The sequence below is a fragment of the Lotus japonicus genome, chromosome 2, assembly GCF_012489685.1.
Source record: "Lotus japonicus ecotype B-129 chromosome 2, LjGifu_v1.2".
Classification (NCBI taxonomy): Eukaryota; Viridiplantae; Streptophyta; class Magnoliopsida; order Fabales; family Fabaceae; genus Lotus; species Lotus japonicus.
The window spans coordinates 57806915-57833940 of record NC_080042.1 but is presented as its reverse complement, the minus strand read 5'-3'; the positions used below and the strand labels follow the sequence as shown (position 1 = coordinate 57833940).

The 27026-nt window shown below is 39.5% G+C and overlaps 1 protein-coding gene and 1 pseudogene across 2 annotated transcripts; one reads left to right on the top strand and one right to left on the bottom strand.

The window, feature by feature from the left end:
* Window positions 1-10749: 10749 nt before the first annotated feature.
* LOC130736717 (splicing factor Cactin-like) lies at window positions 10750-20856 on the bottom strand (annotated as a pseudogene).
* LOC130738507 (protein MAIN-LIKE 1-like) lies at window positions 12599-16687 on the top strand. 2 transcript variants are annotated; one of them, XR_009019425.1, is made up of 3 exons: window positions 12599-13064; window positions 13632-15497; window positions 15591-15779. XR_009019425.1 is itself a non-coding variant. In XM_057590496.1 (3 exons), exons 2-3 carry the CDS (start codon window positions 14847-14849, stop codon window positions 15900-15902), a joined length of 963 nt encoding a protein of 320 aa, XP_057446479.1. In that variant the 5' UTR covers window positions 12873-13064; window positions 13632-14846; the 3' UTR covers window positions 15903-16687. The 2 variants fall into 2 exon arrangements, 1 of the variants encoding a protein (XP_057446479.1); XM_057590496.1 differs by having other exon boundaries at window positions 12873-13064; window positions 15591-16687.
* Window positions 20857-27026: the final 6170 nt, after the last annotated feature.

The window sequence follows — 27026 nt, the reverse complement described above, 5'->3', positions numbered from 1 at the left end:
CAATTGGCCCAATAGGTAGTACTCAAGCTCTATAAATAGGAGGTAGTTATCAATTGTAAGGGACTTTTGGCTCATTTGATGAAATAACACTTGAAATTCAGCACTCCCTCTCACTCTCATTCTCTCTTGGCACAATCCCTCTACCTCTAGGTACTATGCCTCTCTTCAATGTTCATTCCCAGAACACCTTGAACTTTCGAAATATATGGGGGATTGTTGGAAAAATTGTGAGTATTTCAAAACTTCAAACACAATTTACATGTGCCTACCATCCACCATAATTGCCACCGTCCAACCTAGAATATATTAACTTTGTCTATTGTATTACCACCTTCTCATTACGTTTACCGCCCACTATTTAAATTCTGCCACCCATCATTTATGTTCTCCACACTATCTTCTATTTGGTGAAATCATCCCTATAAATACTAAGTTTATTCTCATGAGGACATACATATAACAAAAACCAGTTATACCTCTCTCTTCCTCTCCCATCTAAAGCATATAAGTCACTATAAAGCATATAGGCGTCATAAACATACAACCCGCCGCAAGGGGCAACTAATAAAAGTAAGTGCTAACAATGGCATAACAAACATACAACCCGCCAGAAGGGGCGATTAATAATCATAAGCGCCACCGAACCGTCCACACCTGAGGAGGTGGTCCGCCAGTTGGTGAAATCGAATCTGGGAAGTATCTGACCAGCCCAGAAGCCCATAAGACATTGCGTCTGAAGCATGAAGGCAAAGTAAGTGTCTTTACTGTCTCGACTCCCCATGATTGCATGTTGTCCCTCAAGACTCGCCATGAAGCTCGCCAATCAAATCATGGCATGCTCACCTCAAATCATGCTCACCTTTCTGAAGTAAATCGTCATGTTTTGTGTGACCTACACTTGTCTTTCTCATGTGTCAACTTGAAAATAATGATTAGTTTTTCCAACAATTATAATCATCATGCTTAATCACCTTTTTATGGCGAATCATAGTATTTTGAATGCCCTGAGCGTTACTCTTTCTTTCTCATCCATCTTAAATGAACAATAAAACTTGTATATTGGAAATTACATACCATAGAGTTACTTAAACAATCAAATGTGAATAATTATGTTCTTCAATCATGTCACCTTAAACTAAGCAACAATTCTTTTAAGAACTTAACCATATTTCAGTCATTCCAGAAAATGTAAAAATGTGAAAGATAAGTATAGAAGATGTCAAACTATGCTTTATTTTGCCTCGGCTTCCATTTATTATAGGTCGCATCATTTTGAATGAGTACATCCCTTCTTTGGAAATGAGGCGTGTCTTTTGCCCGCCTTATTTCATTTGAGTATCACATGCAACAAGAGGTTCAAACCCTTTGCCAATTTTCTTTTACTTTTTTTTTAGTGCTAAATTTACCAAGACTTGGCTCGCCATGGCGAGGCTTTACATTCATGTGCTCGATTTAAATTCGAGGCTTATGCGTGTTTTACTGGCCTTAGTCCTTTTACAGACGAGGCTTGGTTTCTAGTGGCCATTAGAATTGTCAAGGTTGTGTATGCTCAGTGTCGACGCTTTCTTATTGCGAAAGTCTTACACGCGGTAGCTTGTACCTTTGACATTTTGTCATTGTAGTTTGGAAACAAACAGAATCGACTCCTGCCCCTAAAGACGTTTCTGAAAAGTAGACGCCCATGGGCGACCCGAGATAACTGCAATTTTCTTTTTCTTCTTTTTCTCTTTTTTTTTTTTTCCGATCTATCATGTTACAACTTGTTGTAACAGGAAGGGATGCCTCAACTGCATCTTCCTTTGCTCTTCCTCAACCTACTTGCTTATCAACATGCCATTTAGCCCGCCCATCGCATATTGCTTGTCAACAACATGCTACAGGCGAGCTCAACAAGTAATTAATTTGTGGAAAGATACATGATCATTTGAACTTCATACATAAAGTGTGAAGACTTAACCACTTATTCTCTTCTCTAAGGGGAACTGGGCCTTATTAATCAACAAAAGAATCACAACATAATAAACAACATTCCCTTCATTGTTGGGTGCCTATTGAGAATAATAATTTTAGCTAGGCAAACTATAAAAGAAGTCTTAAGACATTGTACTCTCTTTCTCCCTCTTTCTGAGAAGAGAAAAGAAATCAACATCCTGACTTTCAAAAGCAACACCATTTTAAAATGTTCTAAGCAATTTCACATGATGTAAATTGAAAAGAGAACATGTTACACATTTCATTATCGCATGAAGTAAGGCATTGAAACAAAGCCTCAGCTAAATCCATTTTCTTGTGAGCATCTCAGCAAAAACTTTAAGAAGCTAATGAATTCTCTCTTCTTATCATAGAATTCAGCTCTTCATAAGCATCCAACAACAGTGGTAATTTTCACTATTCATCAAAGTTAACTAATTTTGAAATCAGCACCCTCTTAAGGACTTTCAAGAGCAGCACCATTTTAATCATCCCACATTCCAATACATCAATACTTATAAAAATGAATCATGTCAAAGTTGTTGACATTAAAACGAAACAATGGTGCATGAAAGCATAAGACAGCGATAGGGAGTACCTCAGGTCCTTTGTGAGTAGTACCATTTTGATTGTCATGGGCATTGCTCAGTGACATGCTTAATGACATCCCCATCTGCATAAAAGTTCTGCTTAAATTTCCCTGTTGCACTTCTGTCTCATAACCATCTACAAAACTGAGCCTCTTCACTCCAATCCTTTTCTATTCTCCACTCCTTTTAAGCTTAATAGAGCAACCAAAACAGTCAGCTACTAACCAGGTTGACTCCTTAAACTGATGTTGGTTGAACACCAAGCATCATTTTGGTTGTTAAAACCAGAACTTGTGCTATCATCCAAGGAGATATGACATAGAATATGGAATATATAAGTTCTACCACTTGCAAGAAAATGCTTCAAACTTCCCTCTCCTGAGTGAGGCATATTATTAATCACTTGAAAGGCAAACCTTGACCACTATGCACTTTTGGCATGACACAAGCTTGAGCTTTTCCTCATCAATCATGAACATATGAAGAAAAAGAGATAGAATTAGTCAAAAATTTTAATGACTATATGGAGTAAAAGGCATACAGATGTCAAACCATTTAACCAATAGAAAGATGATGCAAAAGGCATTCTATCAACCACATAAAGTTTAAATTGCTATCTTGTAATTTTTACTTCCCCTTTTCAGATTTCTTAATCACGTTATTCTGATTGAATAAGACCATACAAGAGAATTTTTTGGATCATAGGTATGTGGAGTTGAGGCTATAGTCACTAATCAAGTCAAAGAACTGGATCATAACCAAAAGAATGTATAGCAAAGGCGACATAACTGTTTTTTTTTATAAGGCTATCAGCAGGAGAAGCCTTTGAGTTTCACAATCCACTTCAGATATTTAGGGATACCACTTAGGCTTTAATAAAGTATTCCAGATTTAATCAGTACAAGCATAGGAGGAATTATCCAAGAGAAAGAGTCAAAGATTAAAATTATCCAAGAGAAATTTCAGAGTCAAAGATTTCTAAATTTCGTGAAATGCTTGGGAAAGCAATCAACAATTTTAACAGCAAAGATTGTCAGGAACTATGAAGCTAAATTAGGAAAACACCAACAAAGAGGGGAATGACACTGCCCTGATTTATGATGTTAAAGGTTATCGAACCACTTTGTTCATCCTTTTTCTCTCTTCTCCCCTTCTTTTTCACATTGAACATAGGCTAGCTCTGGAATTGCTGCCTTCCAATAAGCAATGTCTCACAGATGCATTTCATGGAGCAATTGGTAAGCTAGATCATCTGCATCTTCCTATTGATCTGTCATGGCTCTTCTTTGGCTCGCATGGTTGCAGTGAAGAGAATGATAATATTAGTTTCAAATTAATGGTAATTAAGAACACAATCAAGCATGGTACAGACAAAACTGGCACAGTTTTAGAGTCCAAGTAATTTATCAAAACAGCAAGAGTGGTGACTTAGTTACCACACAGCCAAGAACACTAGCAAAAACATTAAAACATGATTAACATGAATAAATGCAACTGCAAGCACTGATGTTAATTGCAAAGTTGTGTATATATCCTTTTCATTGCAGATAAAATCATAACCACAAGTCCAGACTTTAAAGTAATGCCTAGAAGGGTTCTGAATTAGCAGTAGAAAAGAACAAAAGGCAAACCTCCAACTATATGTGACTGATTTAAAAAGGACAAACAAGTTCAGAAGAAAAACTAGTAGTCTTAAAAGTAGCAGTCACACAAACAGCATATGAAAGGAACATAGTCAAGTGTTTCTTGTTGCCTATAGCAACAATTATTAAGTACACTCAAATGACTATGATTAATCATTTCATCAAACATGGTATATGCTTGGAAGCTACAATGAAAACATGAACAAAGAGTCCCTCAATTGTTTCTTCAATCAGGTTATGGGAATTATTAGCAATACAAATGCAAATTTTGAGTCGAAGCTTGTAGAAATTAAACACATTGAAGAAGCTGCATCAAGCAACCATCCAAGGTTTCAAATAAAAACTTGAAGTAATAATTAAATAAGTTATTAACCATTTCTCAACATATCAAATCATGGAAAGTTCACATATCAGTCAATTAAGTTAGTAGCAGAGTGAAACTTTTAAAATAACCAAAATCCTTGCTCCATTAGATGCCCATCCAGCCATTCACCATTAAACATCAAGCACTCAAGTAATCATATCAAGAGAATAAAAAGAAATGAAAGGGAAGCTATGCCACTTTAAAACATTGCTCAATTAAATGATAACACATAACTTGGGCTTCCCCAAAATCTGATTAATATAGCCCCATGTAACTCTTGCACCTTCTCTGTAGAAACAGTAAGTTAACTAAAATACAATCGGATACCATTTGCATAAATTAGCATTATTCCGATGTATATGGATTTGATTGACAAATTATGAACCTCAAGCATGTTTATTAAGGTCTGTAAACCAAGAGCATATACGATCAAGAGAAAGGCTGTAATTGAAATTTGAAAGTACTGATGCCTGTGAAAAGTCAATTTTATCACAAGGTGGCTCTAACTCACTATAATACCTGCTTTCTAATCAACAGGTGGAGGAAAACATCATTATATTAGGGTGTTTTTAGAACTATACAGGAGGATTTGCATGGTGCAGTAATCAGGACAGAATGTTTCAAAGCACAAACAAGGTTTAAAGTGGTGTATTATTGTGAAGGGAGATGTAAAAGTATCATAGCATGAAAACTCTAGATTTTATTTGTATTTTTGTTTTCTCTTCATTTCTCCTGGGGCGGGAAATGAAAGGTTTGGCAATTGGCTTGGGGCTGGGAGTCAATGGCAACCACTTTAGTTATGTAAGAGACCAACATATGCATTTTGGATATAACTATTTTGCATCAGTCCTAGCACTACAGTTTTTTTTAAGGATGACGTAGAGACAAACATTAACGGGGCACATAAAATGACTATATATGATAAGATCAAGAAATATATGAATTGTATTTGAATTGATTAACAGGATCTCCCTCTGAAATTGAGGTGAAATCCAGTGAATACAGAATCAGAAATTTGGGGAAGAGGATGATACAGTTCTGGTGAATTCGAGAGCACCAGAAAACTCTCCCAATTTCCACTACTGTCCCGATACCCCCTTTACCCATGTTTCCTATGTATTAATACTAAGGCCAATTCACTAGCTGACCTCATCAATTAGTTACAAAATAGAAATAGCAAATATTGCAGAAATATACTAAAGCTTAGCTGGCACAACTATTACTCTAAGAAAGTTATCTACTACTTATTCCTTAGGCCTTCTATGATAGACCTTAGTGATAGGAGGCTTGATCCTATCAATACCCGACGCCAAAAGCTTCACCTTGTCCTCAAGGTGGTAAGAAGGAAAAGCTTCCTGCATGCGCTGAACTGATTCCCAACTGTTCTCACAAGTAGGTAAATTCTTCCATTGGACCAACACTTCGATTCCTCCAGCACTAGAGTCCCTGAGTTCTAGTAATTTGTCAGGCCAAACCAGTAGCTCCTGTTCTGCAGATAACATCTCAGGTAATGGTTGTGGCTGACATTGAGGTCCCACAACTTTTTTAAGTAGAGACACATGAAAAACAGGATGAACCTTGCTGGTAGGGGGTAAATCCAACCTATAAGCTACTTCCCCCACCCTGGCTAACACCTTGAAAGGTCCATAAAATCGTGGGCTAAGCTTTTCATTCACCTTCTTAGCCAATGATTTGAGACGATAAGGTTGTAATTTGAGGAATACCCAGTCATTTTCTGCAAAAACCACTTCTCTACGATGCTTGTTAGCATGTTTCCTCATGAAATCCTGAGACTTTAGTAGATTTTCCCGTAGATCAGTCAGCAATTCATCCCTTTGTGCCACCAATTGACTGACCTCCTCCATGCGAGAAGGAATCACAGCATCCCCTAGTAAAGTAGGAGGGTCCAACCCATACAAAGCTTTGAACGGAGTCATATGACTAGAAGCATTGTAATTAGTGTTGAACCAGAACTCTGCCCATGCCAGACACGAAAGCCACTGTTTTGGTCTTGTGCCACTCAAACATCTCAAATACGCCTCCAGACATCTATTAACAACTTCCGTTTGTCCATCGGACTGTGGGTGGTAAGCACTACTATAATTCAATTGTGTGCCAGCAGCTTTGAAAAGAGCCTTCCAAAAATTACTGAGGAATAAAGGATCTCTGTCAGAAACAATGGTCCGGGGAAACCCATGTAAACGCACAATTTCTTGTATAAACAAGGCAGCCACCTCACTTGCTGTATAAGGGTGACTGAGGGCTAAGAAGTGGGCGTATTTTGTGAACCTGTCCACCACTACTAGGATAGTATCCTTGCCCTTAGATTTAGGGAGTCCCCCAATAAAATCCAAAGAGATATCAGACCAAATAGTTGAAGGAACAGGCAGGGGTTGCAATAACCCCGCAGCAGATAAGGTGGAATGCTTGTTTCTTTGACAGATTTCACAAGCAGCCACGAAATCTTTGATAGCAGCCCTCATTCCAACCCAATAGACTATATTAGATATGCGTTTGAAGGTCCTAAAATATCCAGCATGCCCACCTAATGCAGAAGAGTGAAATTCCTTTAAAATGATAGGAATTCGAGCTGAATTTTGTGGTAGCACCAACCTGTCCTTGTAATATAGTCGTTGTGCCTTCAATTCATACCCAGCATGGGAAGAAGGATCAGCTATCAAATCTTGCATGATCTGTCTGACAAAACCATCTTGTTGAGCTTCCTCTAACCAATCCTCCAAATCAGGTAGTTGAACCATAGAGATAGAAGCATATGAGCTCCTTCGGGACATAGCGTCGGCAGCTGTATTATCCTTTCCAGGTTTGTATTGTACCTCAAAGTCATATCCAAACAACTTAGATATCCACTTGAACTGTTCCTCTGCCCAAAGTCTTTGATCAGTTAAAAACTTAAGACTTTTCTGGTCTGTTCTAATGATAAAATGGTTACCAAGGAGGTAATGTCTCCATTTTTGAACAGCCTTGACCACTGCCATAAGTTCTCGCTCATACACAGATTTCCTCTGATTTCTGTCTGACAAAGAAGCACTCCAATACGCCAATGGTCTCCCCTCCTGTAATAGGACAGCACCTAGACCAGTCCCTGAAGCATCAGTCTCTAGAATAAAAGTTTTAGCAAAATCTGGAACAGCAAGTGTAGGCAGAATAGTCATGGCATGCTTCAACTTTTCAAAAGCCGATTGTGCCTCATCTCCCCATAAAAAGGAATCCTTCTTCAGAAGCTGATTAAGAGGTCTAGCAATTAATCCATAACCCTGCACGAACCTCCTGTAATAGCCCGTTAAGCCAAGAAACCCCCTTAAACTCTTAATGTCTTTTGGTTGAGGCCACAACCACATGGCTTCCAATTTCCTTGGGTCAGCTGCCACTTCTCCGGCTGATATTAAATGTCCCAAGTACTCAAGCTTGGTTTGCCCAAAGGTACACTTCTTCCCATTTATTTTCAAATTATGTTGTTCCAATAATCTCAAGACAGCGGATAAATGTTGTTGATGATCGTGCATAGTCAAACTAAACACCAGAATATCATCAAAGAAGACTAATGCAAACTTTCTTAAACAAGGCTTCAAAACCTCATTCATTAATGCCTGAAATGTGGAAGGGGCATTGGTAAGGCCAAATGGCATAACAACAAATTCGTAATGCCCTTCGTGCGTCCTAAAAGCTGTCTTTTCCACATCTTCTTCCCTCATCCGAATTTGATGATAACCTGACCGCAAATCCAGCTTAGAAAATATAGTCGCAGCCCCTAACTCATCTAAGAGTTCATCTATAACCGGTATAGGAAATTTATTGGGGACAGTGACCTTATTTAAGGCTCGGTAATCGACGCAAAACCTCCAACTCCCATCTTTTTTCTTGACAAGAATCACTGGACTAGAGAATGGACTGACACTAGGTCTTATGATCCCTGCAGCCATCATTTCTGCCACCATCTTCTCAATCTCAGTCTTTTGATAATGTGGGTATCTATAAGGTCTCAAATGGGGAATATCTGCACCTTCCTTCAAGTGTATAGCATGATCGTGTCTCCTGTTCGGAGGTATGGCAGTTGGGGGTTCAAACAACTCCTGAAATTCTTCCAACACCTGTGTAAGTTCCACAGGTTGAGCTAGCTGTGTGTCCACTTCTCCTTGTAGCATTCTGCAGTCTACAACAAAGCCTTCTCCTTGAGAGTGCAGTGCCTTCCACATGGAGTTTAAGGAAGCAGGACCCCTGATCAACTCTGGTTCCCCCTTAATCATCACTTGTTGGTCTCCCATATTAAACTTCAGAGTTAATTTCTCAAAATTAGCCCGGATTTCGCCCAAACTAGCCAGCCATTCCAACCCCAACACAACTTCTACACCACCCAGTCCAAACAAATAAAAATCTTGTTGGATTGTCACCCCTTGTATCAGTACTGAAACTCCTTTACTCATCCCTTGACTTCTCACCTTATGTCCATCTCCCACTTCCACAAGATAACTAGGAGTGTTTTGCACTGCCAAGTGTAACTTTTCCACCAACTCATGAGCTATAAAATTATGAGTAGCTCCACAATCTATTAATACCACTACTTGCTGCCCATTGATAGTGCCCCACACCTTAAGAGACCTCTTGGAAGTAAACCCAGCAATACTCTTCAGAGATAACTGTTTGAAGTCCATAATGTCTGCCTCTATCTCCTGTACAAGTTCCTCCTCATTCTCTTCTTTTTCCCCAGCCTCCTCTTCCAACAACATTACTCTAAGTTGTTTATTTTTGCAAATATGATTTGGTCCATACTTTTCATCGCACCTAAAACATTCACCCTTCCTGAGTTTCTCCTGCATTTCAGTTTCAGATAGCCTCCTAAATCCCCCTGGCCTTCCCTTGCTAACTGTTTTCTCCTGATTGCTGCTACTGCTCGAACCCACTGAAGGTGTAGTAGTTTGTCCTCCTTTCGATCCACTCTTTTGTCCTGTATCCACTGAAACTGTTCTGGAAAATGAGGAGCTCTTAAAAGCACTACTGCCCTTGTTCCATGTGTTACTACCAACCTTCATTACCGCTTGATTTTTTTGATCAATCATCAAGGTTTTCTTCATCAATGTAGACAGGTTGCCCGGTTCATACAACTTCACCTCAGCCCTGACCTCTTCCTTCAAACCATTCAGAAACACATCCATCAAATGATCCTCTCCCACACCTTTCAACATACCTGCAAATTTCTCAAATTGAGTCACAAACTCTTCCGCTGTACCCTCTTGTTTCAACGCCAGCAACGCTGCGAATGGGCTATGAGCCTCAGTTGATTGAAATCGCTCTATAATTGCTACCTTAAATTCCTCCCAACTCACTGTTTGATTACAAGACTCCCACCACTGAAACCAACTCAACGCCTTCCCGTCAAGAGCCACAATCACAGCCTGAAGTTTCTCATGCTCTTCCGCTCCTCTGATGCGGAAAAACCGCTCCAACTTGTTTACCCAGCCAAACGCATCATCCTCTCCATCGTACACAGGGATATCCAGCTTCTTCCAACGTTCGTTACCTCGATTCTCGGCGTCCACCGTTTCCGATCCGAGTCGCACCTCCTCCTCTGTGTGTCGCACCGGTTCGCCGTTCCCGACGTGAGGTCCTGATCGTTCCGATGTTGGTTGTTGTAACGATGCGATCAAACCCTCTAATCGTTGAAATCGATCATCATCTCGTTCACGATCTGCGATCCGATTCCTCCGATCTTCCTCCCTACTCGCGCCCAGAAATTCCAACAGCTTCTCAATCCGTTCTACACGCGCTTCCATTTTTGTAAGTTTCTTAACCATTCACCGAAACAATGCCACAGCTCCTGGAAAGAGCTCTGATGCCAATTGATAAGATCAAGAAATATATGAATTGTATTTGAATTGATTAACAGGATCTCCCTCTGAAATTGAGGTGAAATCCAGTGAATACAGAATCAAAAATTTGGGGAAGAGGATGATACAGTTCTGGTGAATTCGAGAGCACCAGAAAACTCTCCCAATTTCCACTACTGTCCCGATACCCCCTTTACCCATGTTTCCTATGTATTAATACTAAGGCCAATTCACTAGCTGACCTCATCAATTAGTTACAAAATAGAAATAGCAAATATTGCAGAAATATACTAAAGCTTAGCTGGCACAACTATTACTCTAAGAAAGTTATCTACTACTTATTCCTTAGGCCTTCTATGATAGACCTTAGTGATAGGAGGCTTGATCCTATCAATATATCCTAACAAAACCAGTTAATATTTGGCAAAAGCTAGACAAAAAAGTTATTGCTAACAGTAATAGATTTCCAAGCTCAGTAATGATGTTGCTCAGTTGAAAATCAAAGTGATCAAGAAAAACCAGCACATGTACCTAGTTGTATAGACGCCTGCAGCCAATGCAGTGGTTCCTCTAACAGTCATAAGCAATATGTCCCTATCAGTCAATAAGACCCTTAGACTACCTGCATGTGTTAAGCAGACAAATGGAAGTTATACCAACATATTCTTAATCTTATATGATTTCCAAATCAAACAAAGGTCATGCAGGACTGGTTTTCTGCAAATGAAAATAGTTGACAAAAAATAATGGTACTGTCACAGTAATATATATATAGCAGTGATTATTTATGGATGCGTCTATGACCTCTATAATATGACGCAACCATGAATCATTGACTCATATGCGTTCCAAACAAAGAAGAACTTGAAAAATTATAAGACAGGCTTGTATGGTATGGACTATGGAAGCAATTTTATAAGCTCATAGTGTATTGAAATTTCGTCAAAGTCAGCAGATCAACAATTTTGGGAAACATTACTGGCAAGACTTATCCTAAGATTGATTTATTCAAGAATTATAATTAGAAGTAATCAATAGCTAAGATTGATTTATTACATATTTGACCATGGAAAATTTTCACTCATGTGTATTGAATTGTTTGAATTACAATTTTACCCTCTAAATTGCCAAACTTTGTTGATAGATATAGATAACGTGTATTACTGTATTATGAAATGAAATATAACTCATGCCTAATAGCTAGTTTATCCAAGATACTTATTAAGTGGTGGTAAATTAAGAAATAGATCACTTTAAAATAGTGGGATAAGTCAAAGGGAAAGTCATTTGTTCTGCTAATGCTTTCATTAACTTTGTCAAGCTTTCCCACTGCTTCCACAGTGGGATAAGGCGCAATTATGGTATCACAAAAAGCTTAGCTAGTGTTGGTAGAGGTAGCACTAATCATCAATCAACAATTGAGATTTAAAAACACTATTCCAAGTATCTACACCCTCAAGAACAAGAGAATGAAATAAACAATGAAAGCAAATAAAGAAGGAGCTGATCATCAGATCCAAACAGTGCATCTTCATCTTCCATAGGTCCCATAACTTTTATGGCCTTCATCTCAAACTGATCATCAGAAGGAGCTGCAATTCGTCTTTGGCGCTCTTGTAATACAAGCAAATGTTTCTGGTCCAGTATAGCGCTGTCCTGTTCAGGGTCAATAGCTTCCTCATCCTCCTCATTGTGGTCAACATGCAACAATTGTGGTGAAAATGATCCAGCCTCATCTTCAGCTTCTTCAGTTAGTAGCAAATGCTTACGCATTTTAGCATGACATTGCTCTAAAAAAGCCTTGGCCTTGTATTTGTGGAGATGTTTCAAAATGGCTTCCCAGTAATCAACCACCTTAGCTCTACCGGTACGCATCTCTGAGTCGATATGAATATGTAAAGCATCCAACTCTGCAAGTGACTTCCCCAGCAAAAGCCTCTTCACATCTGGCTCAACACTGGAATGCAGACCCCTATGTTGTTCACTTGTTCTCGCTTGACCTAGCTCCCAATCACATACCACAAGGAGAGCCTCCCAATATTTTACATGGGTTGTGTCAAAATCCAGATGCATTTTGATGTCATCATGAAGCTCATTTAATTCTTTCACAGTCAAACCCTTGAAGATGATATACGGTATTTCGATATCGAAACCATCATCATGAGAGCCATTGAGGTGATGGGTTAGGGCATTGATTGGCCTCGCACGCCCTTCACGCATTCTAATCTCTGACCTAACTTTGCTTTGATGAAAATCAAACTCCTATTCCTTTATTTCCCAGTCTTGGAACTCAGCTCGAGCGCCTGCTCTGGCTAACAATGCAATTTGTTCTTGACGTTGTGCTTTCTCCATTGCCTTGAGTTGTTTTCTGGGAATTAGATTTCCCAGAATTAGATTTCCCACCCCTGGGTTTAGAATTGCCACCCCATTTAAAAGTGGGGAAAAACCAATATTGCCCCTCCGTGTTTTAGTCATGTCGGACTCAGTTAATAATAGAACAAAACTATCAATTCAGATTCACATTTGTAACGGGACAGAACATCAACTCTCGGACTGGTTCAGGAGAAGCGACCCAGAGGCACCCAAATCGACCCACACATCACGACCAAAAGCAACCAAGAATCATCTGTGATTCAAAACCGACCACACTGAGGTAATTTGTTGGAATCCACGACCAAGAATCATTTGTATTTTGAATCATGTGTATTTTGATGAGTTGGTGTTGTGATTTCAAATTTAGGGTTTCAAATTTAGGTATTTCAGATTAGGTTAGGTTTCGAATCCCTTTTTATGAGTTGATTTGGTGAAATTTCATTCCTATTGTGATTTCTGGGGTATATGGGGTTCTGAGGTGCGAATTTGGGGATATTCGTACTCCGAATCTTGAAGATTCGGACTGGTTCAGGACTTCAAGATTCGGACTGGTTCAGGACTTCAAGATTCGGACTTGAGAGATTCAGTACTGTCTCTCCTATTGCTTCTGTTATTGTTTTTCATGATAAGATGAATGGGCTGAAGATAATTTCCATGTTTTTGGCTATCTTAGGGTAGTGGTTAAGGACATAACCAACTTGAGATTTCACATTTGAATTTCATAACATTATTTCAATTGTATTGAAATTTCATAACATTAGTTTACTGTGTATACTTGTGGATTGCTTCAACTAGTTAGTTACTCATTACATAGCTATTAATCTGTTTTCCTTATTTTTTCTGATAGATTATGGCGAGGACAAAGCAAACTAAGAGGGTATCGTCTGAAGAGTTGGCCGATCGTCGTGCCTATCTCCACACTTCTCATAGGCGAGGTGATCATGATACAGATGTGTCGACTTCTCGGAAGCGGGCTAGGAAGGGTGCTAGGAAGGGGGCTCCGAAGGCGACCACTGAGGTTACTGCCCCTGCTACTGAGGTTCCTACTACTCAGGTTCCTGATACTGAGGTTCCTGCCCCTGCTACTGAGGTTCCTGCTACTGAGGTTCCTGCTCTCTCGACGCCTGAGGTTACTGCTACTGAGGTTTCTCCTCAGTCGACGCCTGAGGTTACCGCCCACGATACTGTTGAGCCTTCCACCTCTTCACTTGATATTGATGCAGTTGAGGAGCCGGAGTCGGAGTCGGGGTCGGAGTCGGGGTCTGAGTCTGAGATTGAGGGTGAGGATGTAGAGGTAGAGGATCCGAATATGCCGCCGCTCCAGAGAGATCCATCGTTTCCTGGTGGGCCGGTTGAGTTGTCACTTCTGCAGCATTACCCGGATCACATAGCGCCGTGGACGTGGCATACCCTACTAGGCACCACTGACCCTCGTTATTCTGAGCGAGGTGATTTGAGGCTTGCCACTGCTGGTACGAAGCTCGGGCTGATGACGTGTGAGGGGGACAATTACAGGGAGGTCCGCTTGATTGTGGAGAGGAGCGGACTGTATCCACTGGTCAGGTGCAGCTATGTAGAGACAGATCCAGGGCTTATATCGGCCCTTGTGGAGAGGTGGCACGAGGAGACTAGTAGTTTCCACATGCCATTTGGGGAGATGACTGTCACCCTTGACGACGTCTCCGCTCTTCTTCACATCCCGGTTGGTGGGAGATTCTACACTCTAGGAGTGGCCTCGAGATATGATGTGGCAGAGACCTGCGCTTTGCTGTTAGGGGGGGATGCAGATTTGTACATGGCTGAGTTTGATAGGCTTAGGGGTCCGACTATGAGGTTCAGCTTCTTGCGAGACCTTTACCCGAAAGCTGTTGCAGGTTTGTTTCATTCATTATCTGAACTTTTTCCAACTATTATTTATATTTACTTAATCATAATTGGTATTACATTGTAATGTAGAGGGGCGGTACAAGCATGCAGCCAGGATGTACCTGATGCATCTTGTTGGCGCGACATTGTTCGCCGACAAGAGTGGGGGGCACTCATTCTCCGCCCGTTGGTAGGCATGCTACAGGATCTTGAGCGGGTGTCGGAGTTCGCGTGGGGCGCCATGGCCCTTGCCACGTTGTACGACCAGCTTAGACAGTCTTCTCGCAGCGGGGTCAAACAGATGGGCGGTTACACTTCCCTGTTGATGGCCTGGGTCTTTGAGCACTTTCCAGACAGGCTCGTTCGCCGGTATGCGAACCAGGCTTACACAGAGGACCAGCCCAGAGCTCGTAGGTGGACAGAGTCACGGTCGGGGCATGCTAGGCTTGACGAGAGGCGAGTACTACTTGATGAGTTGACGGCCGACGACGTCACTTGGACTCCATATGAGGCCCACAGGGAATGGCGACAGCGGGATGACAGGGCTTTGTTTTCAGGCTACATTCGGTGTCCCTATCCCCCTGCTGTGCGACCTCATCTTCCGGAGCGGGTCATGCGACAGTTTGGGTATATACAGACGATCCCGCGCCACCCTAGTGAGATGGATAGATCTCCCGCAGCTGAGGCTGTTGATGCGGCATTCGCAGGTTATGTGCAGTACTTGTTCCCTGAGGGCGACCCTGCTATAGAGGAGGGACAGGCTGTGGGCGGTTACATGGATTGGTACGCTAGAGTGTCTCATTGTTTCATCATACCGGATGAGAGGAGGATTGATCTCAGTGCCGTGGTAAATTTTAAATTTTATTTCTATTTTCTTTATGCACTTGTGGTTTTCTGTATGTGATTTACTAACAGCGTTTTTTTTATTATTTACTTTCAGGCTGCTTTGCGTAGGGCTTTAGAAGTCCTTGAGTTGTCACTTGAGGTGGATGATGCTTTGCTGCCAGGCACACAGGCCCGCGCTTTAACGGAGAGAGCACTTCGCATCCTCCAGGACTTGGCTGGGACACAGGGCATTGCTTACGCTGCTGGGAGAGGAGGTCTGGGAGCAGGTGGCCGAGTAGGTGGCCGAGCCGACGGCCGAGCAGGTGGCCGGGAGGGCGGCAGGGCAGCAGGTGGCCGGGAGGGCGGCAGGGCAGGAGCCAGGGGAGGTCGTAGGGGTAGGGGAGGTCGTCGGGGTAGGGGACAGTAGGGGACATTAGTTGTATGAGCATTTTGTTGACATTACTATTATGATATTAGGGGACTATGTATTTTGCACTACTATTTCGGATTAGTATGAGTTTTATCTTCACTTTAACGTATATTTTTTTTTTTTTTTTCACTTTTACCCTAAACCCTAATAATTTGTGAGCTTTATCTTCACTTTAACATTTTTTTTTTCTTTTTCACTTTTATAATCAACCCTAATAATTTTAAAAATCAATAACTTTTATAACCAACCCTAATAATCAACCCTTGTAATGGAAACCAAAACCTGGCACTCAACAACACAAACCCTTGTAATGAAGTTTAATCTTCAAGATATAATCCGAAACTTCAACCTTCGGATCAGTATGAAACTTCATCCTTCGGATTAGTATGAAACTTCAACTTCCGGACACCTCTGACAGATTCTACCACCTTTTTCAGCACCATTACTCCATAGCTTCACCTACCTCACCATCATTATGGCCTGCATAAACTCCTCAACCACCAAACCACCCCCCATTACATTTCACTTCTGATCACCCTCACTCCCTCACTTCCTCTTTTCTTACTACCCCTCAACCCCCCACCACCATCATTGCACCACCAACAACAACCTTCATGCACCACCAACAACAACCTTCATCAACCAGCACCACCTTGGTATGTATCATTGCATCCATTATAATTTGCCAATAATATACGTTTGTTTATATTTTCTACCATTTAAATTTCTCTTCATTTTTTGCCACCACCATCACTTCAACTTTTCTGCCTCGACATAAATCCGAATGTTTAAGTCTCGGATTAGTACGAAAGTTATAGTCTCGGATTAGTACGAGAGTTATAGTCTCGGATTAGTACGAATGTTCATTATACGGACTGTTAACCAGTGGCAGATTGGTTTATGCAGGCAGTATGACGAGCACATTTTTCTATGATGATGAAATGCTGCTTCTAAAACAAGATAATGATGTCAGTGAAGGAATGTTACTTCAACAACAAGATAATGTTCAGCCTATAAGTGTGGATACCACTCATTTATGGTCGACCAATCAGGTATTCATTGCGTATACCATAATGACATTATTGTTTAGTGATGCTTGAATTGATTACTAATTTTAAAATGATATGTTACCACTGTACAGATATTTGAAACTGTTGATGACCTTAAACAATGGGCTAAGAATGTTGGGAAGGACAATGGATATGCGATTGTGACTGGAAGGTCTGATTATTCCAGAAAAGGTGGAAATATGTATATTGTTCTGCGGTGCTCGAAGCATGGTGTGTACATCCCGTACAAGGACCCTAAGTCCTTCAAGTACAACTCCACCGGATCACAAAAATGTGATTGTCCTTTTAAACTTAAAGGACGACCTACGGAGGGTGATAAAAATTGGTGGCTGAAAGTGTTGGAAGGGATACACAACCATGAACCAGCTAGATCTTTGGTTGGCCATTCCTATGCTGGTCGACTAACAGAAGAAGAGAAGGTTCAAGTCGACAGCATGAATAACAATTGGGTCCCACCGAGACACATGTTGGCCACTTTGAAGGAAAATAATCCGGGTAACTTGTCTACCATCACTCAAGTGTATAATCGCATCAAAAAAGTTAAAGAATTAGACCGGGGTCATGGTGAGAAATGCGGTTGCGTGATGAAAGTCACTCATGGACTACCTTGCGCTTGTGCACTTCAGAGTATGGCCTCAATTCCGTATGCAGCAGTTGATCCATTCTGGAAGATACTTTCTTGGGAACAAGTGCCTGTTGTGGAGAGTCAAACCTCAAACAGTGGATGCATGCCGCTAGAGATTGAGGCTTTGTGGGCTCATTTCAATACCTTGGATGATGCGGGCCAAAGTATGCTGAGAAGGAAGCTTAAAGAGCTTTATTGTCCTCAAATCAGTTCATTGTGTCCTTCTGAAGTGAAGATAAAGCACAATCAATCGTCCAAGGAGAGGAAAACCAAACCTCCCAGAGGTCAATCAATAGGATCCACCCAGCGTGACCTTTCACATTGGGAACATGTTGACAATCAGACCAAAGAACAAGAATCGAAAGCTAGCAAGAGGAAACCTAGGCTCACCAAAACTCCTAAAACAACTCCAACATCGCAAGCTCCTAAGTCAAAGAACAAGAAGGCTATGACGGCCACCGGCTCCAAAATCTACTTACCGGAGTTGCCATCTTTTTTATGGCCATATATACATGAAGTGATAGATGTTGTCGGGGATGGTAATTGTGGATACAGAGCCGTCGCTGCATTGCTGGACCTTCAGAACGGTCAGGACGGTTGGCCTCGGGTTAGGGAAGAGCTGATTATAGAACTCACACTCTATGAGAAACACTATACACGCATGTGGGGTTATGATGTGGTACAAGCCATGCACAATCGTCTCACTCTCCCTCCTGATGGTAGAGCCACTAAAGCCAAATGGATGCATCTACCGGAGATGGGGTACCTTATTGCTAACCGGTTTCGGGTGGTTTTCATCTCCATCTCGTTAAAATCTAGTTACACTTACCTTCCGATGAGAGGAGGCGCCCCACCGTTAGAACATCCTGTCATAGCTATTGGTCATGTGACCAATCACTTTGTACAGGTATATCCTCAATTAAATACATATCTTCTTTTTTATTAATACACTCTCTTGTCACGTTAAACAATTTATATTGAAATATATCTAATTTTACTACTATACTCTTAAATGTAGCTGAAGTTGGTGTCTGGACATCCTATGCCGCCAATTGCTCCCCAATGGGAATACAACGTTGAAGAACCCGAGTTCGAATGGTGTAAACCGTATAAAGAGCGTTTGGATAAATTTATGGCTGAACACATTGTTTGGATTGGTCCTTGTGTTATTACCAACTTTGATTTAACAGACATAACAGAAGATTGATAATATGATTCATGTTTGTAATGTTGTAACCATGTCTGTAACCATATTATTAGCAAGAATATTTTCCTACATGTATTAAGACAATGCTCCAGTATTGTAACGAGGTCTGTTTGTCCCATATTATTGTCACTGCATTTTCACGTTTCTGTCTGTGACAGTATCTGGTTTTAGAGGTACGAATCTTGAAGTTTCATATTAATCCGGGTTTTCAAATCTCGGACGTCTTAAAAAGGGGGGGGTGGTAAATTTAATTATGAATCAGTCCGGAACTTATAGTCCTGGATTGATCCGAAACTTAAAGTCCTGGAGTGATCCGAAACTTATAGTCCTGGATCACCCTTATCAAGCAGCAGAATGCCTACACAACCAACTCTGACCACCATCAATTACAATCTCAACCACCATCACTGCCTACACAACCAACTCTGACCACCATTAATCTTCACCACCAACCCCATTACTCATTCCTCCTACACCATAAATCCCTTTACTTCCTATATTAGTCCCCTATGCACCAAAGGCATCCTACACCATTACATTACTTCCCTTCTTCCCTTGTTGCAGGAAATAACCAGAAGAAATGGAATAAGATCCACCATCAACCTTCATCCGCCCTTGCAAACGCCAAGACAACCTTGCCTCCAGCTCTCGTCCTCTCATTCCCGGCCCAGCTGGCGCCGTCCAGGCCGCCATGATTCACCGCAGATCCACCGACGACAAACCAAACATTTCAACCCAACAATTCGTTAGGCAAGTCCTCCAAGACGGCCACGACACCGATCCCGATTTCCAATCCAATGCTTGGCTTTCAGCCCTGCAATTAAACGGATCTGCCACTCCTCTGGGCGCAATCACTCACCATCATGAAAGAGTAGATCACGTCATCGGTGTTATCAAATCCTGCAATCCCAATGGGTTTGGAGATGCAACAGTTACACTCAAGGTATTTCCTTATTCCTCCTTATATTTCAGTGAAATGATTCATGTTTCTCTCATGACATCTGAGATTGAGATTCAGGACCCTACGGGCACTGTTGGCGCTAGTATCCATCACAAGGTCTTCACTGAAAGCGTATTTGCGAAAGACATAACTGTTGGATCTGTTTTGCTTCTCCAAAAGGTTAATCTATAGGCAACTTTAACATTTTAAGCTTCTTTGGACAACTTGGACATCACATCGTTTCTTCACTTTGCTTTCAGGTCGCTGTGTTATCTCCTAGAAAGTCTAATTGTTATCTGAATATAACCTTGTCCAATGTAGTCAAGGTATGATAATCTTCTTCCACATCTAAAATAAAGCATTTGAATCTTTTCCACATCTACAACAAAGCATTTGAATCTGTTTTCATTATACAGGTATTTTCAAAGGACAGTGCACCTCCACCTGGAAGCTTCACAAACATAACAGAAGATTAATATTAGTTCTTTACTAATTCTATATTAAGGACTATTTGTGTAACTTTTGAAATGCTGAACTTAGATTTCGTATTGTTATTTTGCTTTACTTTTCCAATGCTTAACTTGGATTATGTATTGTAATTTTGTTTAAATTGGATTATGTAACTTTTCAATTTTAAAGTCATGTTATATTTGCTGCAATTGGACTAAAGTCATGTTATTTTAACTGTAATTAAAGAATCCGAAGGTTTAACTCTCGGACTAGTCCAGAACATCAACCTCTGGACTGGTATGGAGGTTTAAGTCCCGGAGGGTATTCCCGGCATTTTTTTAAAAAGGCTAGGGTGGCAATTCTAAACCCAGGGGTGGGAAATCTAATTCCCTTGTTTTCTGTTCTTCACTTTTTCAATTTCCATCATTCTAACCCTTTGTCTCTCCTTCTCTAATAGAAAAAGCAAAACCTTGACCTAGAGAAAGGTCGCGCTCAATTTTCTTCAGCCAAAGAAACTTGTCATTCAGATTAGAGTCACCAAATGGATTCAACGGGTTCGTCTTCAGTTTTTTGACCAATCTCAATGCCTTCTTCTCAGCGTACCGCAGTATCTCGTCTTCCGCCACGGCACGACTAGTTCGTTTGCGACTGCAATCCATCGTCGGAGGAGAGATGGTGGGATGGTGCGGCGGCGAGAGGAGATTGGGTTTCAGGGTGCGACGGCGAGAGGAGATTAAGGTTAGGGTGCGGGAATAGCGATTTGCGCGATTTGCAGTGTTTGGCGACGAAAAAGGTTCAGGGTTCTATATATAGTTTATCGATTTCAGAATAAAAATTATTAAAATAAAACAAAACAAAATCTAATCTAATCTAATCTAATCTAATCTATTTGACCACTATTATTAACATATTCATTTTGCAGATTGTTATAGGAATTTAACATAAATCAATTTCATAACAAAATGCAAATGTAAATTACAATTTTTTTACAACAAAAAAATGCTTTATTGATCACCCAAGAGAGAATCAAAACAAGGAGTCAAAACATGAAACTCAGCCCCTCCCATAGCACAACATATCTATCCAATTAAAAAACAGCAAACAATTCCAGATGAGATTCCCTGCACAAGGCAATGCACATCACATATTAGGCTTAAATACTCTAAAAGTCCCTATAATTGTAAAGGGAATCAATCCTGGTCCTTAATTTTTTTTTGCATCAAATGTAGTCCCTAAATTTTATTTTTTAATCCAATTGGCTCCAAAGTGTGTCTGTTGCTTATGTGTCAATTTTTTTTGCCACTAAGCATTTCCACGTGGCTTTAAGCCTAATTAAAACCTAAATGAACCTCTCATCAAAATTAAATACATAATCTTCATCTTCATCATTCTTCAATCCTCAAAACAAAACAAGAATCAGAAAAATCCAGAGAAAAAAAACAAGTACTCCCTCACATAAACAGATTAGCAAAAGCTCAAAATAAAAACCCATCTTAGGCAACTCCTGTATCCTTCACGAGCCCAACAACCTTCACACTATATCTCCTCTAACAGGAATTTTCAGCAGCCAATCATAGGATTAGGGAGCAATAGATTTCAAGCCACCGGATTCATGGTCCATTCATAAATAGAATAAAGGAAGCCTTTAAACAAACCTTGTCCATCTTTGGCATCCTGCTGCAACCCAGAATTTAAGAAGAACCCAGGAGATTCCAGAAAGCAAAGCCGAGAAACTGAACAAGAGAACGAAGAGGAACTTGAAACTGAACGCCTCCAAAACCCACTCGCCGGAGAAGACGGCAGTGGCGGCGCCGGAGTTGACGGCGGCCGATCATCAAATTGATTTAGGGGTTTTGAAGCTGACTTCAAGGGGAGTCTAGTCGTGATGTTGGTTTCACCTTTGGCTCAACCATCTCGCCGGAAAATAGGAGAGAAATTGACGTCGTGGTGGTGGTTCAGTCTCTAATTCTCGTCGCTTTCTCTCGTCGTACTTCTCTGCTCCTTCGTCCATGGGGCTTGTGGATGAAGCTCGTCGGAACAGAGGAGGCTACGGTGGTGGTGTGGCCGGTGGTGGCTCTGTTTCGTTCTTGCCGAAGACAGGGGGAGAAGAAGGAATATGCTTGAGTGGTGGTTGTCACGTTGGGGAGAGGAAGAAGTAGCATGGTGGTATGGTGGTGTGGGTACTGCACCAGAAAAGGGAAGACAAGAAGGAGGTCGGTCGTGTGTGATGAAAAGAGATGACAAATTAGGGTTTTAATTTGGGTTTAATTTTAATTTTTTAAAATCATTTACACATATGCATTAAAAATAAAAAAGTAATCCACCTGGAAATACAGATTGGACAAAATTCATGCCACATCATGCTCAAACACACTTTGGAGCCAATTGGATTAAAAAAATAAATTTAAGGACTACATTTGATGCAAAAAAAATTTAGGGACCAGGATTGATTCCCTTTACAATTATAGGGACCTTTGGAGTATTTAAGCCCACATATTACTATGCTTTGTTCTCCTAGCACAAGGCCACAAGCCATGCCACAATTAACCACTAGTGCTCTGAGCACACACAAATAGGTAAAAAAAACAAACTCATATTTTTTTATGACATATTTGATATTATTTTTTGGACGTAAGATATTATATTCAATTTTTTTATTATATAAAAATAACAATAATCATTATACATCTTAATGATGGTAGAAAAGTCACAATTAACTTTCATTAATTATTCTAATGTTATTAAGAACCATTAAATGTCAAATTAATACCCTAGTTATTTTTGAAAAAAGTCACAATTGACTTTTGTTAGCTATTCTAATGTCATTAATAACTCTTAAATGCAATATTAATACATTAATTGTTTTCAAAAATATATAATTATTTAATATTTAAATTACTAAAAATCATAAAATATAAATAGGACATCATCTACATACTAATTATCAAGGTTATTAAAATCGAACCGGTGAGGCACTGGTTCACGGTTCACTGGTTCAACCGTAATTGAACCGTGGTCCAACCGGTTTTATCGCTATCAATAAATTAATATTATTTTAAAATAAATATATAACATATTAATATTGAATAAAAAATAAAAACATCAAACTAAAAATGAAAATGACACAATATAGTCAGAATTATATAACTAAAATAGTAGATTTAAAATGGCAATAGATAAGATTAACTATAATTTTACAATAATAAAATAAAGAAATATAAATTACAACCATTTTATTTAATATTATTAATTATGAAGTAAAATGATTGGTATTATATTACACCATTTTATATCCACTAAGAAGTAAGTGACTGCAAAATAGTGAATACAAAAAGTTGGAAATGAGAAAACGTAAGAAAGAGATAATGGTGAGAAGTGTAAAAGACAAAAAGGAAAAGGTTGAAATAAAAAGTGGAAATGGTGAGATGATAGTATGATACGTTCAGTGGGTCCGGATCCTCTCCAGTGAAATTCTCTCAATTTTTCTTCAATGGACATTTGTGGCGGTTTAAAACCGCCACAAAATTTTTCCAGCTGCCACAAAATGTTGCTGAAAAAAATTGACAGACTTTGTGGCAGCTGACAACATTTTGTGGCGGGCTAAAACCGCTACAAATGTCCACTTGAGAAAACTTGAGAGAATTTCACTGGAGAGGATCTCAACCCTACGTTCAGTAGGTAGGTGCCACACAGGGAATAGAAAATTTATGCGAAAAGTCAAAAAGGTAATATTGGGACTTGGGGTGCGTGTGAGACAGTGAGAATTAAAACTGAGCATTAGTTTTTCTCCTTTTCCATGTGCGTGGTACACCGCACATGTTTTCATTTATGGTTAAAAATACTGAACCGGTTAAACCGTTGAACCACCGGTTTTGACCGGTTTACCGGTTTTTTGACTGGTTTAACGATTTTTGACCGGTTTTAAATACCTCCGGTTATGATAGAGGACCGAACAGGCCAAGGTTCCGGTTCCCGGTCAGAACGGTTGGACCGGCCGGTCCGGTCCGGTTCTGACAACCATGTTAATTATAGTATGAGAGAGAAAACTTATGAAGAAATACATAAAATGAGAGGGTAACACTTGTCGAAATTGTCACTTTTTGGTTTTGAAAATAATATATAGTATATGATTAATATTCAAGGGGATGTATCACATGAGAAAGTCTTCTGTATGTGAGAATGATAAGAATGATTTTAAAACCATTAGATTAGAATAAATGGCTGAGATTAAAACAATGGATTAATGAAGTCACGTGCCTAGACTGTCAGTCTTCCTCCCCATAAAGTCAGCTCTCCACGGCTGTTTAGCACTTGCTACTTGCGAGACTCATTCATGCCCCAATCATTCTCCGATTTCCAGACCTTTTCGCCAATCTCCCACCGCCATGCTCCATACTCGTTTCAGCATACATCTGAAAATTATCTTCTTTATTTTTTCATTGCTATCTTTTCCACTGTAATTTTATGTACCAATATAGGAAAAGCAAATTCCATCTGTAATCAACAGAAGAACTACTCAACGACCGACATTATTCTTGTATTTTTTTCCTGAAATTTGATGAACCTCCAATGCGTCAAACAATTCAACCTCCTTGTACCGCGTCTACGGATAATTAAGTTGAAGGTAGTTGAGGTTTAGAAATTCGAAAAGTCTATGTGTTAATTTTTTATGGATGAAGAAATTATTGATTACCTTTTATTGGGTTTATGATTCCTATTAGGAATATAGATTAGGGGTTGTGTGTGTTGATTGAAGAATACCTAAGATGGTGACGGTCTGTCAGTCACAGCAAATTGATGATGAGAAGACGGTGGAGGAGTATAATTTTTCTGAACTGAAGGAATATATCATGTGACTTCATTAATCCAGTGTTTTAATCACAGACATTCATTCCAATCTAATGGTTTCAAAATCATTCTATTCATTCTCACATAAAGAAGATTTTCTCATGTGATACATCCCTTAATATTCACAACATATATAATGAATGAGAATGAAAATAACTATTATAGTTTAGCACGCTTGTGCTAATTTTGAATATAATTATTTGGCTTATAAAAAAAACTATTATTCACATTGTTATTTAGAAAATTACATATAATTTACTCCATTTATTAGTTATGCCTATGAGCTAATTATGTACAAGAAATATTATTCCTTAGAAGATATTATCGAGATATTATTCCGAATTATGTATCGAGATATATTCTCTCAATTATTCCAAATTTGTATGAGCTAAGTATTTGTTTTTTGAATGAGTGTAAGCTAAGTATGATATTCTTGAAGATATTTTCCAATAATATATGTATGAATATTGGTTTAATTTATATGTATATACTTAAAGATCCTATACTCACTTTCAAAAGGAAAAATCATATACTCAATAATAATTTGAATATATGTACTAATTAGTAATTTCAGAATTTATTTTTTTTCTTCGAAAAACTAACAAAAAGACAAAAATGTTATGAAATGAATATAGTACAAGTAAGAGAGTGAGAGACTCAGAGAGGAAAAGACAGAAGCAAGAGTCATATAAATTGTGGAATGAGAAGTGCTCATCTTGATGCATCTCCTTTGTTTTTATAGGGGTGAATAAGGATGAAAGGCCAAGTTACACGGGCTTGGCCTTGGCCCATGATGGTCATCTAAATTATTCATAACACTCCTCCTTGGATGACCATCCCTTAAGAATGTGCCTCAACCTTACTAGGAAAAACCCAGTGGGATAAAAACCTAGTGAAGGAAAAAGAGTACATCATTCTATAGTTCGTCTTTGTACATTGCCTCATTAAAAACCTTACCATGAAAAACCCAATGGAAAAAAAAAACACGGTTAAGGAAAAAAAGAGTACAATGCATATTAATTGAGATCTTTCAGCCGACGAACTCCGATATTTTGCACAAGCTTTTCAAATGTTGTTGTTGGAAGAGCCTTCATAGATAAGTCTGTCAAATTATCAGTTGAACGAATTTGTTGGATGTCTATGTCACCATTCTTTTGTAGATCATGAGTGTAGAAGAGTTTCAGTGATATGTGCTTTGTTCTATCTCCCTTGATGTATCCTTCTTTAGCCTTGTGTTGTTTGATGCATGAATCTCCGATGTAGAATTTTCTCATATTCAGATTTGGATAATGAAACCGAAACTGGTTAAAAGCATGTTCCATTTTGTCAATCAATGACCATTTCAGAACAAAACAACTATGCAATATGCTTTTACGCCTTTGAGGTTTAGACTTCAAGTCCAAAGACTCTTTTTTTTTTTTTGCAAATGAATTGCTTCTTTATATGTTGGCCGACCACACCCTTTAATATGGGTTCAATATTCTCACACTTATAATATTGAGCGCTACTTCATCTGTCGACAATTTTTCAAGTTCCTGGTTCTTTGTTTCAATTTGTAGAGATATAATCGATTGAGATCTCTTTGTATCAATAGCCACAGGTACCTGAACCTTTTCAGGAGGTTTAAACAGTTTTCGTAATCTCTACACTTTTCATGATAATTTTCCTCATCACAAGACCATTTGCCTTCTCTAAGATTTATCTTTGAAACCAAGTTTAGGCATGACTTAGCCTAATAAAATTTCAATAGAGAAGGACATTTGCAGCATCAAGAAATTTAGAAATCTCTTTTAGGTCAGAGAATGCATTCTTTTGAACTTTAGGTTCACATTATTGTGCGCGAGTATATATCTGAATTTTACACAAATTTATAGAGTTGCTTAGTTTTTCTCTCCCCCTGATGCCGAGAAATAACGATAAGTAAGATATGCAATATCTTCTGGCAATATCTCAAATTTATAGCATAACCTCAGCTTTCTTT

Excerpts from the sequence above, each read along its gene's own strand:
- LOC130738507 (XM_057590496.1), top strand. The coding sequence starts at position 14,847 with ATGCTACAGGATCTTGAGCGGGTGTCGGAGTTCGCGTGGGGCGCCATG. Across the intron at positions 15,498-15,590 it reads GGATTGATCTCAGTGCCGTG|GCTGCTTTGCGTAGGGCTTT; the intron begins GTAAATTTTAAA and ends ATTTACTTTCAG.